General features: G+C 35.6%; 1 protein-coding gene across 1 annotated transcript in view; it reads right to left on the bottom strand.

The window, feature by feature from the left end:
• The window catches only part of COL19A1 (collagen type XIX alpha 1 chain), a 219,644-nt gene that overhangs the window by 52,775 nt on the left and 153,775 nt on the right, over positions 1–13,094 (bottom strand). Inside the window, exons 19-28 of the mRNA XM_088137595.1 lie at positions 12,203–12,256; positions 10,555–10,599; positions 7,256–7,309; positions 6,276–6,365; positions 5,527–5,571; positions 5,357–5,434; positions 2,091–2,126; positions 1,941–1,994; positions 1,783–1,836; positions 230–271 (exon numbers count right to left, since the gene is read on the bottom strand). Coding sequence (XP_087993721.1) covers positions 230–271; positions 1,783–1,836; positions 1,941–1,994; positions 2,091–2,126; positions 5,357–5,434; positions 5,527–5,571; positions 6,276–6,365; positions 7,256–7,309; positions 10,555–10,599; positions 12,203–12,256 — 552 coding nt within the window. The remainder of the gene's footprint in view (positions 1–229; positions 272–1,782; positions 1,837–1,940; positions 1,995–2,090; positions 2,127–5,356; positions 5,435–5,526; positions 5,572–6,275; positions 6,366–7,255; positions 7,310–10,554; positions 10,600–12,202; positions 12,257–13,094) is intronic.

Here is a 13,094-nt window from a genome sequence, read left to right as displayed (position 1 = left end):
ACCTATGGATAACCAAAACTGTGGATGGTGAATTATGAATAATGAGGGCCATCTGGTGTAGATCTCCCATTGCCTCTAATCATTGTGCCAGCTATGGGGAGATGGCTAGGAGATCAGTGCATGCCAAAACTCTGATAAGATTAAAAGGATCCAAACCATCAAGCCTATGCAGAAGTGTTTTTTTTTAAAAAAAAAAAGTGGGAAAGAGTGGCTACAAAAAGGTAATTACCTTTAATAAAGTACCCACATCGCCAAGAAGAGGAAGAGCAACCTGCAGTTAAACACACTGTTAGACAGGTGCTTACATTATCCCTAAACACATTTTCTTTCTTTACTGTATTTCTTTATTCCATCTTTTCAGATAAGCACTCTTCTGTATCTCCAAGGACAGTTTATTTGGAATTAAAATGTAGCATTGTTTTTAAAGTTAGTAAGATATGCAGTTTGTCCCTATTTTTGACATTGGGAAAGACAGACCAATAACTGCAAAAGGCAATCTGAATTTAACCTGGCATTTTATAAGTTGTTTTGAGATTGTATTGGTACAGTATTTAAATATATTGTTTTCCTTTAATGCTGCTTTTCAGAATTGTATTGTTGACTTTATGGGCCAAACTGAGTAACTCAGGAGAAATATCTAGGGTCATCAGGAAAGTAATTCAGTTGCTAGATAATGTTCTTCATAATTAGCTAGACCCATGACATCAGAGATGGAGGATTTTACTAGACTGGTAAAGCAGCAGTGTCCCCAAAGAGACTGGCTTTCAATCATCCTCCACATTCTATAAAACTGAAGGATGGTGTTCAGGAGAAAGAGGAAGAAAGAAAAAGGGAGAAAAGAAGAAAGAAAGGGTAACAACCCTGGTCTTTGCAATTTGAATGCATATTAAAGCCCAAGATCTTATGAAAGATGGGATACATAACTCACTCAGTTACGTTGCCTATATTTACTTGGTCTGAAATTTGTCTGTGGGATTGTTGGTCATCCTTGTTTTTCATTGTATTCTCCTTTTCCCTTTTTATATCTAAAAATTTGGCTTTATTATACTAACAAGTAAGTTTCTTACTGAAATCTTTCCCATGGGCAAGACCACATGGTTACACAGGTCCCCCTTATGTTTCCAGCTTGTAAAGCCCAGTATTGCTACCTTTCTGTCTGTCTTATCAGGGCTGAGCCAGAGGGAGAAATCTTTGGTGGAAGGGCTAAGAACTCTGCAGCTGGACACTCTTTGGGGTTTCAGGAGGTTCAGTTCAATTGGTGGCAGTTTATCATAATTATTTTTAATAGAGGAAACCTTGGAAGAGATGTCTGCAAGGGAGGCTTTACATTACATAACATCCACAAAAAAAAAAAAAAATAGGAAGAGGGTTGCAGAGAGGAAGAGGAAGAAATTTAGTTTGAAATTCTTCAGATTTCCTAATTTCTCTTTCTAACCCAAACCTTAAATATCCCCCTTCCCATCCTCCCTCCCGACAAAAAAACAGCTCTGGTTGAAGCCTAATTTGGGACATGAAATTTAACATTCAGCATAGCACTAATTCTTGTGGTTCTTCATATAATACACCCAGGAGGCCTTTAAAAGAGGAGTTATGCAGGTTACCTGAGTTTATATCCTTTCTAGCTATGTAAGAACCCTTCAGGGAATTGATTCAAAGGTAACTTAGAGTATTCAGCTGTAAATAATTGACTTTAGAAAATATATATTCAAATGTTAGTCATTTTAGGTACATTTGCAACATTTGCCTTAAGTGTAATAGAGTCAAGTCAGTTTCTATACATACTGGGTCACCTGGAGGCCCCGGGGTTCCTGGCTTTCCATCTCGTCCTGGAATACCCTAAGTATGTATACACAAAAACAGTGCAGGGTTGGTTGTTGTTGTTGAATTGCTTTTGCCCAAGGATATATTACTGTCATACTATTTAATCTGTTAGTACTTACATTAAGGCCAGGAGTTCCAGGAGTCCCTGGTAATCCAGGAGTCCCTCTTGGTCCCTGTGGCAGGAACATTTGGAGAATCAGGTATCAAGGAAGACTTATACAATAAATGCAGTAAAAGTATTGACCCAGGTTTTCTATGAGGTAACTTACTTGGAATCCTGGTGTCCCAGGAGGCCCTTTAAGACCCTGGAAAAGAAAGCAATGAGTGAATAATCATCCTTATTGTCATCATCCTCATCCTCAATTTATACTGAAAAAATGTCAAGGCAGTGTACAGGTTTCAAAACATCATAAAACAATTTATGCTCAAGACAATAATAGCTGCATGGCTACCCCAAAAGTAAAATAATAGATATTCAAGCAGGTTCACAAATTACCCTGGCCCAGGGTCTATTGAAAAAACCAAGCCTTTAATGCCTTCTCAAAAGTCTACAAGTTTGGGGCCAAAGAGACATTGAAGGGAATGTTGTGTTTCTCACTTAAAATGGTTGTGTCAGGAACTATTTTGAAAGAAATGACATATAATCTACAGCAATACAGAACTTTGTTCTCTGATAAATACTAGAATACATTTCCTGGGAAAATGTACTCAGGAAAATGAAATTAAATGTACTTCATACATATTGGGCTTGCCAGTGGTGAAATGTGTTGGATCTTCTGTCAGCTATAAAAAGAGAATATAATCCTGGTAATCAGCCTGTGGATTTTCATTAAAGATAGAAAGACCTTGGTCCAAAACAGAATGATTTATTCTGTATTAAAAACAGGCAGAAACTAAAATACAAAAAAATATTTTGAAATCATTCCTCTTCCTGCAGGCCCATAGATGGAAGGGGGCACAGGAAATGGAGATTTATAATCCTTGATAAGGATTATAAAAGCCTCTTCCCTTCCAAGTTATAGAGTTTGTCTGGTCTTAAAGTAGATCATTCATGGTTATGTTACTCCACAGCTTTTATTATTACTAGATTTACAGGATAATTGAGTAATTTTAATCAGTAATTATGAGGATAGTGAACTTTCCTAAAGTTTTAAAACATGATCTTTTAAATAAAACACAGAGGCACATTTTAAAATATGTAGATTTATAATATTTTATTTTAATTTACTCCAACATGCCCCCTACTTTTAATCTGAATACTAGATTAAAGAAAACCAGACTGAAATGGTTTTACTAGTTGCAGATGTATGCTGCAACTAGAATACTGGTCATGAGTGTGATAGCAATGTATTTATTTTTATAAGATGTTTAAACTTACTTCAAAGGCTGTAGATATACAACATACAGCATCCTTTACTGACATTTACAATGACATCGGGGAAGCAAAATGAAATAACTTGGAAAAAAAATGTTTGCTGCTCTAGCGTTCTCTGTAGTCAAACATCTTGGAGAGGACAGTTTGAACACTAGGGCCAAAGTGCTCTTTATGTTTAATCCCCTCCTCCACCTTCCCAAAAAAAAAAAAAAAGCTTCAGATTGCAAAAGGGCATAAATGTAGCACATGTCTGTTTTGAATCTGGAAGAGATACAGCTGCTTTAATAAGCTGCAGACAGGTGCCACATGCAAGCTCCTGCATGCTCTGAAGCATCTTTTTTGAACTAAATCTGAAGCACTGCATGGACCTTTTCTATGTATGATGTTAAAGACCATAGAAAACAATGAAAAACAGTGGCCAATGACTGAGGGATATACAAATAGTCCTCAGCATCTTGTATGAAGTGTGTAGCAGGAAGGACATTCTCCAGTTATCTTATATCTGTTATAAGATTCCAGATGTCACAGCTATATCTCTGTCACAGTTAGGAAAACATTTCAGGAATGGATTTTTAGTTTTTTAAACAGCTATTCTCTGATAGCTCAAAAGCAGTCATTTGAATAAAAAATAGTTGTGAAACAATGTATGAAATCTTGCTAAAAAATAAAATATTGTAAACTATTATAAGCTAAAATTATGCTAGGAAAAAGGGGGTTATTATTGCTATTGAAAACTTGTCCAAGTAAAAAACCCACCAGGATTTCAGACAGATAGAATTGCATTTCAGTTTTGGTGATTCATCAGCATAAATGCATCACTTTAGGCTAAGATTCTTCTTAGCTAATTTTGTTGATTACAGGTAGTCCCCAGTTTAAGAACGAGTTCTATTCCTAAGGTCCATCCTTAAATCAAATCTGTATGTAAGCTGGAACAGTATTATTGTATAATACTACATAAGTAGTATTGTGTAATTAACTCGAACCATTGTGTATTTAACGTGAATCATTGTGTATTTAACTCAAATTTTTCTACAATAGGCTCTGTTCTTAACTATGGGTCATGCTTAAACAGAGCGTTCTTAACCTGGGGACTACCCATACAGGAGAATACAGTATTAGGAATCATGATAGGAAGCTGCTTTCAGAAGTCAGATCATTGGTGAGTCTAGTTCACCCAGACTGATAGTCACCCTCTGGGATCTTAGTTTGGAGTTTTTTTCCAGCTGTGCTTAGAGATTCTGCAAACCTTCTGCAATGAGGCACTCTACTCTGGCTCCTTCTCAGGGGGGAGGAATAAAAAATTTCTAGGAAACCATTCATTCATTCATTCATTCATTCATTCATTCATTCATTCATTCATTCATTCATACTGTAGAGTAAGGCTTGTCAAGATATTGGTCATGGCCCTCTGTGGGGTTATTAGCAACTTAGAGGATGAGTGATTAAGCTCCACAGGCAAAGCAGGAGAGCTATCAAAATACCTATAGCTCCAGCCATCTGTCAAAACCCTCTGCCAGCAATTTTTTGTTATTATTTACTCAGCTATTACTTATTTTTATTGACGAGGGAGGCTCACACAAATTCATCTTTCCTTTTAGGGGGTTCTGGAATTTGAGAACCCCTGTTGAAGAGAACTGTTTACCATCCGATTTAAGATCTAAATGCAAATGTAAAATATACAAAACATGACATTCATAATTGTATAAAATAACAGAGAAGAAAATTTCCAAAACTACTCAACTTCAAAAGATATGCTTGGGAGAATAATATGACCCAAAGGCATTTTTATCCTTCGGTAGGCAGACACAATCTGCAGAATTGTGCTTCTGGCTTAGTTGCACTCTGGGAAGAGAAAGGACCAATTGCCTTGCTAGGCAGTAGTGCATAATTCCTTTCTGTCCATTCCCTTGACAACCACAAAACCCAAACAGGAACAATTTTATTTAGCCATTCTATTCAGATATGCTAGTAAGTGTAGTAGTGGGATCAGTCAAGAGCCATTTTATCATTTTTTTACGGTGGAAAAGAAATTGTATACAGTATATGAAATCACATATTAAAGGTAAAGTTGCCATCAGCATTACATCAAGGAAGCAATTGCAGAACAACATTCATGTTAATAATGGGATGAAAGGAGTACAAAACAAAGTCTGTACTTACGGGTGGTCCTAGGGTTCCATTCCCTGCTGGCCCCATCTCTCCTGGAGGACCTTGTAGCCCAGGGACCCCTCTTTCTCCCTGATAAAGGATTAAGCCTTTGTTTTAAAAGTCTTCGAATAAAAGCATTACTCCAAGCAATTAAATACAGGATTGGAATAGGCTTTCCCTACCTTAGGCCCTCGTGGACCTATTGCCCCAGGAATGCCTGCTAGTCCCTAAAATAGGAAAAAAAAAAAGAAGAAGGGAGAAAGCTATGTATAATATGTTTTTGTGTAATTAGGAAATAATAAGAATTAATTCTTAAATTGACATGAAAAATTCTAATTAGGACACAGATGTGCTATTGTACAAGAACAAATAAGATACCTTATAATGATAATTGTTCACTGCTGTTTTAGTTTCAGAATAATTTATGGGCTAATTACTTATGAGAAGTAACAAAGGGAATCATGGGGGGGGGGGAGTCTAGAGGAGTGTAGAAATGAATAGCTTACAAAGTTGAATCTTCTGCAGCTGTTGGCTTCAGAGACATCTTTTTAAATGGCTCATTATTTATAACCTGATAGCTCTGAATTACACAAGCTTATCTTTGAAAATACTCAGTGCTGGGTTAAAGAACAAAAGGCAATGTGTGAAAATGGTGTATGGACATGATGGAAGCAAGGATGGTTTGCAAGAATAAAAGGTAGGGAGAGATATAATGAATAGTGTTGGTGAAAACTAGCTGTTTCCTTTTTCTTATGTCATGCTTTTGAATTCTTTGACCTACTGTTTTTTTCCTCCTTTCTGTACTCTGAATAACATCCCTTTCCCTGAATCTAACAGTGTATGCTATACTGGGTAATTCTACTTGAGGTCAGAATTTTTGTTCTGGAGACCTCAGAGTCTTTTCTGCAATAGAATGCTTAATGGTACTTACAGGTTTTCCTGGAAGACTTAATCCCGGAAGCCCTGGGTCACCTTTAGAACCCGAAGGCCCAGGTGGGCCTATGATTCCACCAGAGTCTCCCTGTGTTATATAGATAAAAACAATGCTAAGTTAACAGGAAGTTAGAAGAGCCATATTAATGTGTCTTATTTAAATTATCTGAATTATTTTATCTCCACATTCTTCCTGTGTTGTCAAACCACTTGTCAACATAGGTAGCCACCTTCCTAGCTACATTTCCAAGTAGCCTCACTCAATTAATTTTGTATCACCCTTGTGGCTGGGCCTAAATCAGTGGGATAGCTTGATTTAAAAATCAAGATTTTTAAAAAATCCATTCCAGTGCAGATGACTCTTTAAAAACAAAAGACAAGCCTCTGCTGGGGACTCCTCATGTTGTGATCTCCTTCTGGCTGCCTATCAAGCATCTTAAGAGCAAAGATGCCAATGATCTTTTTGGGGGGGGGGTTGTTGGGGGAAAGGACCATGCTTTGCTGGAAAGTCCACTCCCCAAAATGGATACGGTTAAGACAAAGTGATGGCTAATGCTAAACAAGAACTATATTTAATGTCACCGCAAATGAAAATCAGCTTCCAATAAGTATAATTTCCTATGAATTTTATGGTAACCATAAAAATTAGTCTGGTGGAAACTTCTGGAGTGGCTCCTTTCAAACATTCGGGGAACTGCATGATGCCTGAGATTGATTATGTTTGCTCCCTTTAATTGGTGCGTACTAAGTTCTACTTAGCTAACCCCAAATTTACCATTCGATTTGAATCATTGCCTCAGTTTAAGAATATTCATCACAGGGTAATTTTTTCTCTCAACAAGCAAGATAGCAGAAACACAATAAATTGAATATATCTGAGGTTGACAAGATAAAACCCATACTGTAGCTGGGGCAGACACATTAAAAATAGAATCTCTCACCTAACATACAATTATTTAATACTGGTTGAAAAATTACCTTTTCTCCTTTAATCCCTGGTTTTCCAGGCATACCATGTTCTCCTGGTAAGCCCTAGTTAATTAAAAAGAAAAGCTTATCATCTTGGAATTTATAGCTAATTACCTATTAAAAGAGGAATAATTCTGGAAAAAATACCTCTAATATATAATGGACTTCATTAAGATTTTCCTTCCTTGGATTGACAGGCACAATGCAAAGAATAAAAGTTCTATTTAAAATATTTATCTTCTATAGGAGAGAACCCTATGCTTATCCATGGCTTAGAAAAATGGACGATAAGCAAGAATGGCTTCCATACATTCTATATATTATGCAGCAAGGGAAGTATATGTAACTAGAATATGGTTTTTAAAGGGAAAAAGAAGCGACTAAAGGATTGAAATCTGAGACACACAAAACATTTTAAATGTCTCTATATATTGTACATTAGTTGAAGTATGACAAAGGGGAAGTTAGAAACTAATATTTATCTATAATGTTTTTAGTAATTTTATCTTCTTTTTTCTCTCTCTTTTTGTATTCTTAAACAACCAGTGGTGGAAATTTTGGCACTTAGCTCAGCTATTTAAATTCTTACTTGCATTGTTACAATAATACAATGTACTTAAATGTAATTTAATGATTTTATGGTTAATTTCTAATCAAAGACATACTGAGCACTAACTTTACAATCTTGGTATTTCCTCTGTCTACTTATTAATATTTCTGTACCAGCTATTTTTTATTTACCAATAAATTTAATTATTTACCAGTAACTTTTTCTTATTTTTTCTTTTAGCTTGTTTGTTCACTCTTTTTTAAAAAAATGATTAGTAAATGTTGAAAAAAGAAAAGTTGAAGATGTCCATGGCCAGCAAACAGAAGCAATAAATGGTCTTTCCTTTTTCGCTAGATGGTGCTAGATTTTTGTAAGCCAAATTAATTGTTTAAGAAATTGTAATATGATCTTGGTTTTATTAAAAATAATCATAAAAAGCAGATGTTGTTTATCTGAGATACATTTCTTTTTTTAATTTGCTTTCAAATCATGAGACATAATTTATAACTTTATAAACATAAAGGCTGTAATGAAGAAAGCAGACATAATTACATGGCAAAAAGTTTTCCTAACCAATTTTGCCTCAACCACATGACTTTATTATCTATCCTTATTTTCTTTTTATCTCTCTCCTTAAATGTAGGAACATGAAACATGAAATAAATTAGAATGTATCTAAACAAATGGGGCATTCTAAAGAGCTCTATTCAGGTTTATATTGTGTATGTGACCACTCTAGAATAAATTCTAATGAAGAAACCCAGAAAATGAAATAGCCTTGAGGCTTTACAATTAATTTCACTCAAAGTAATGCTTCTCTCATCTTTATGCTTCATATATATTTCACTGGAAATGGCAGAACTTGTCAAAAAAAAGTATATGAATTCACAAGGGAAAAAAGGAATTATTTCCATTACAGGAAGTAATTTTATTTTATTTTATTTTATTCTATAAAATAACATAAAACACTTTTATTTTATTTCTTTGTAAGGTGAAACTCATAGACTTTGATTACTTGCAGAACAGGTAACTCATTTATTTATGCATAGGAATGTTAAAGAAACTACAGTTCTGAATTATTATGTTCTGCTCATCATACACATGAGCAAAAAGAATCTATGTTTCATTCTCTTACAATGAGCTCAGGATAGCATATCTAGATGTGAGTACCTCACTGTCTTTACAATTCATGTAAAGTAGATTAGCGTGGCAGAGTTTCACTTGTCCAGTGAGTTTCATGAGAATCTGAATTCAAATTTCCTTGGCAGCCACCACCTCATTATTTCTACAGATGGTGGATTAGAAAGCCTAAAAACAAAATCTCTTCTGTGATACTGAGTACTCCTGGAACAGCAGCTAACATGAGTAATGGTGAGGCAATTGAGAAGGTGGTCATGGCCTCTGGACCCAGACGCAAAGGCCATGACACCTGAGAAGTATCTTAGTTCAGCGAGTAATGCATGGAGCTTAAAGGCTGAGCTGTGGCCAGTATGAATCTTAGTGATGTGTTTATTTTTATTTATTTATTTTATTTATACATAGACTTATCCCTGCCCATCTCCCCGCAGTGTTATTAGATAGTGAAGTTCCATGTAAATTCACATGGCAGTTCAAATGTATCTGGGCAAATAGGGCAACAGTGTGATTCAAGAAAATGAAACAAAGTCTCTGGGTTTGGAAATGAATGCAACAAGACGAAGGAAGAAAGGGACTAGATAAAGTCATGAGAAACAGGTCTAAAAGCCAAATGAACCCAAGGCTGAACTTAGTGTTGTGCTTGCTGAGTCCAATATCAAAAGAAAGATACAAGTACATGAATTTAAGGATAGTTATACATTTCAAACAAATAACACAAAGAGATCAAAAGCTTGAGTATGGGGAATGAAAGATCTGAAAAACATCTTAGCAATGTGACTGCATGAAAAGGACTGAATATTACAAAGCTATGGGTCTAGGAAACACTTTTTCATTTAGAAGATAATGTATAAGGGGAAAAAATCTTGATAAGCGATACCACATGGTACATTAAGAAATATTACTTGAGCTGGGACATTTCAGGATTTGTCTATTTTTCCTGCCAGAGGTAAGAGTTGGTCTCACGGTCTGTGTGATTTGAGTAGTGAACTGGAAGTAGATTAGTGGAAGTTGACCTGGAAATCAGATAAGTGTTTGCATATACTTGGAGTTCTACGGGATCAACTGTTTTAATTAATCACTAATGGACAGGCATAAACCATTTAATATTGGTTTCCCCATCTGCCAGGCAAAGATCTGAGGTTCTTGGCAACATTCAAGCCTCTAGTTGCATTCTTCTGGGAAAAAATGTTTTTTGAACCAAAGAGCCACATGATGTAACTAAAAATATATTAATCTATCCTTATACTGTAAACTATTAGGACTGACCTTCTTAGTAACAATAGAAAAGACACGGAAATAGAATGGCATATTCTTAACTACCCAGAGGTATAGCAATAAAGCTATTGAGGCCTTCTACAGTAGCAATTTATAGGGTCACCTAGCCATTGCTGTGGTGATATAAAGCCTGTCTGCCTTAGTGATTTATCACCACAGTTGATGGCTGAGTGAAACCATAAATTGTTAATGTGGAAGACCTCAGCATGTCTGGCTCTAAATCTCTGCACATAGATTACTTCTCTTATACTCCTTGTAAAAGGAGATCACCAACAGTTTAATATTATTATTTCATTGGTTAATATTTTACTTCAATAATTCTTACAAAGAGCAGTATGATACTTGCCATTTCTCCTGAGAGTCCTCTGGGGCCAGGTTGTCCTGGAAATCCCTAGAACATAATTGCAACAATGTGAGTTTTTTTTAGAAAAGGGAGAGAAAGGGGACCCCCCGCACACACATGTTTACACTGTTATCCCCTCCTTTTTATAAAGGGATTTATTTGAAGAAAATGAATGAAAATGTTAGCTTTTTCTGAATAACAGATATAACATACTTTATTGTTTAAAGATATGAAAATCAATAGACTGAAATTGGCACCAAAATAGTTTATAGATTTTTCTGACATCTATATGCAAAAGGAAAAAAATGTGTTCTGATCTAACTAGAAGACCACCTGATTTCCATAAGCCACTCTACTGCATGCAAGCAGAAAATGTAATGTGATTAAGTTAGGTGCCCCCTATCTCTGAATTATCATTCAAAGGCCTTCTACTTCAGAGACAAAGGAGGGAAATGAGATCTCCAGATAGCCTTGGATTAGTTGGAGAGTTCCTTCCAGTTCTTTGAGGAGTATGGGAAATAGGAAGTTGGGCAACTTCTTCCAGTAGCAATTTTCAGAAGCTGTCCTCTGGCTTCTTCACTTTATGAGAAAAGTGGATACTAAACAATGAAAAGGCTTTTCAGCTGTGATGTCACACTTGCAGAATGTTCATAGCATGGAGCCATTCCTGCCTCTGAAGTTGATGTCTTTCTAGCCTCCCATCATATAATCTACCATCTATAATAATATGGCTGGCACTGATTTTATCATTTCAACTTGATGTTTTATTTTTCTTGCATTTTTAGAAGCCTATTCTGGTTTTATTTTTATTGCTTGGTTTTCTGTTAACTACCTATGACTATGCAAATTGAAGGATAAAATATACATTATTGTATACATAGTATGAAATAAAACGCATTTTCTCTGTTTTGGGAAGAAGTAGCATTATAAACTTTAATTCAGGGATGGAAAATCTGTGGCCCTCCAGATGTTGCTGAAATACATTGCACTATCCCTCACTATTGGATATGGTGTTTGGTTATTGTAGTTTAGCAGATCACTGCTCCTGATAAACTTTGAAAATTCCTACAGGAGTTGTGATGACTTAGAAGATTGTAGGAGAACAACTGTCATCAGTATCTTCAAAAAGCGAATGAGGAAGACCTGAAAATACAGACATCTATACTGCATGATGATCTCAAAGATACTTTCCAATTCTACAATTCTATAAACATCTGGAGACCTATAGCTTTATAACCCTGCTTTAGTTGCTAAAGAAGGTCACTAGGCTGGGAGGTGACTTGGGCCTGCAATACAACCTCTGATTGTTTAATTGTGCATTTGGCAATGTACCAATAAAAAAAATTCACAATTTGGACAAAGTTCAGCTACAGTCAGGTTGAAGATTATTATGAAATTTTATACATTTTCTGTATTAATTCAGCTATCATCAGATTTAATTTTTAAAATGCTAATAGGAATACTATGAACATTTATATATTTTAAATATATTTTGGCATTTTGTATAGGTACAATTAGGAAACCAACAGAACTCAGGAACATATAAGAGTTCAAATCATTTATAGCACAACAGACCTGGATATCAATGGTACCCCATTACTGGATTGTAAGAGAATATTCATACACTGTTTATCAAATATAAGTTACATACCGGAGGTCCTGGGTTTCCAGTAGGCCCTGGAAGACCAGGCTCCCCTACTTCGCCCTAAAACAACATTTTAAAAAAGGTAAGTTATCTATATTTAGAGATGAAAGCTGTGTAGAATAGGTAAGTATATATACTAATGAGATACTACCTTTCTTTGTAATATTTTTGCATAAATTTTACTCTAAAAATGGAAGTGAAATCACTTGCAAGGCAAGTAGTTTAACTCCAGAACCTGTTAGTATAATCCCTTTGCAATACATACATTAGATTGTTCCCAATGGTGATGTGCTAGTGGATGGTTTCCATTTATATACAGCAGGGTACCCACTTATTGTAGAAGTGGCCCCTGTGATTCATGGCTTTGCATGATGTGGATGGTAAATCAAGATCAGACAACCACGTTATCCACAGTAAAGGCTTTTGTAAATCTCCACTTTTTGATCTGTGGTTCTGTTTGGAGAACTTTTGGAGTGTTTTCTGTGTGCATGTACAAATGTCAGGTGTGGACTCCAGGTCTTGTTATCTAAAATGGTTAAGCTGGAAAGGAACCCTTGTGAATAAGGGGGCCACTGGTGTTGCCACTTATCCACTATGTGGCTGAAATGTAACCTTGCTGTTTGGGAACCTTTTGGAAGAATAGAGGACATGCCACAGAACAAGGATAATATTGAATACAATTCATCACTTTCACTGGAAGTAACCGATCACTGAGTATCATCAGTAAACAATGAAGAAAAGAATCCATGAGCAGTTACTCAGATTAGTAACTAAGGTACTATCATAGCTTCACAAGTATCTCTGGAGCAAATCAATCCCATGATCTGTAAATTTGGCAAAATGAAATTATTTTATATTATGTGATAATTGGATTACATACAGTAGTGACAAAAAGGTA

This window comes from Python bivittatus, unplaced genomic scaffold, assembly GCF_059951505.1.
Source record: "Python bivittatus isolate LINGU-HERP-01145 unplaced genomic scaffold, Pbiv_v1 ctg000020_np1212, whole genome shotgun sequence".
NCBI classification, from domain to species: Eukaryota; Metazoa; Chordata; class Lepidosauria; order Squamata; family Pythonidae; genus Python; species Python bivittatus.
The sequence above is the reverse complement of the archived record's forward strand: the minus strand, read 5'-3'. Positions and strand labels throughout refer to the sequence as shown.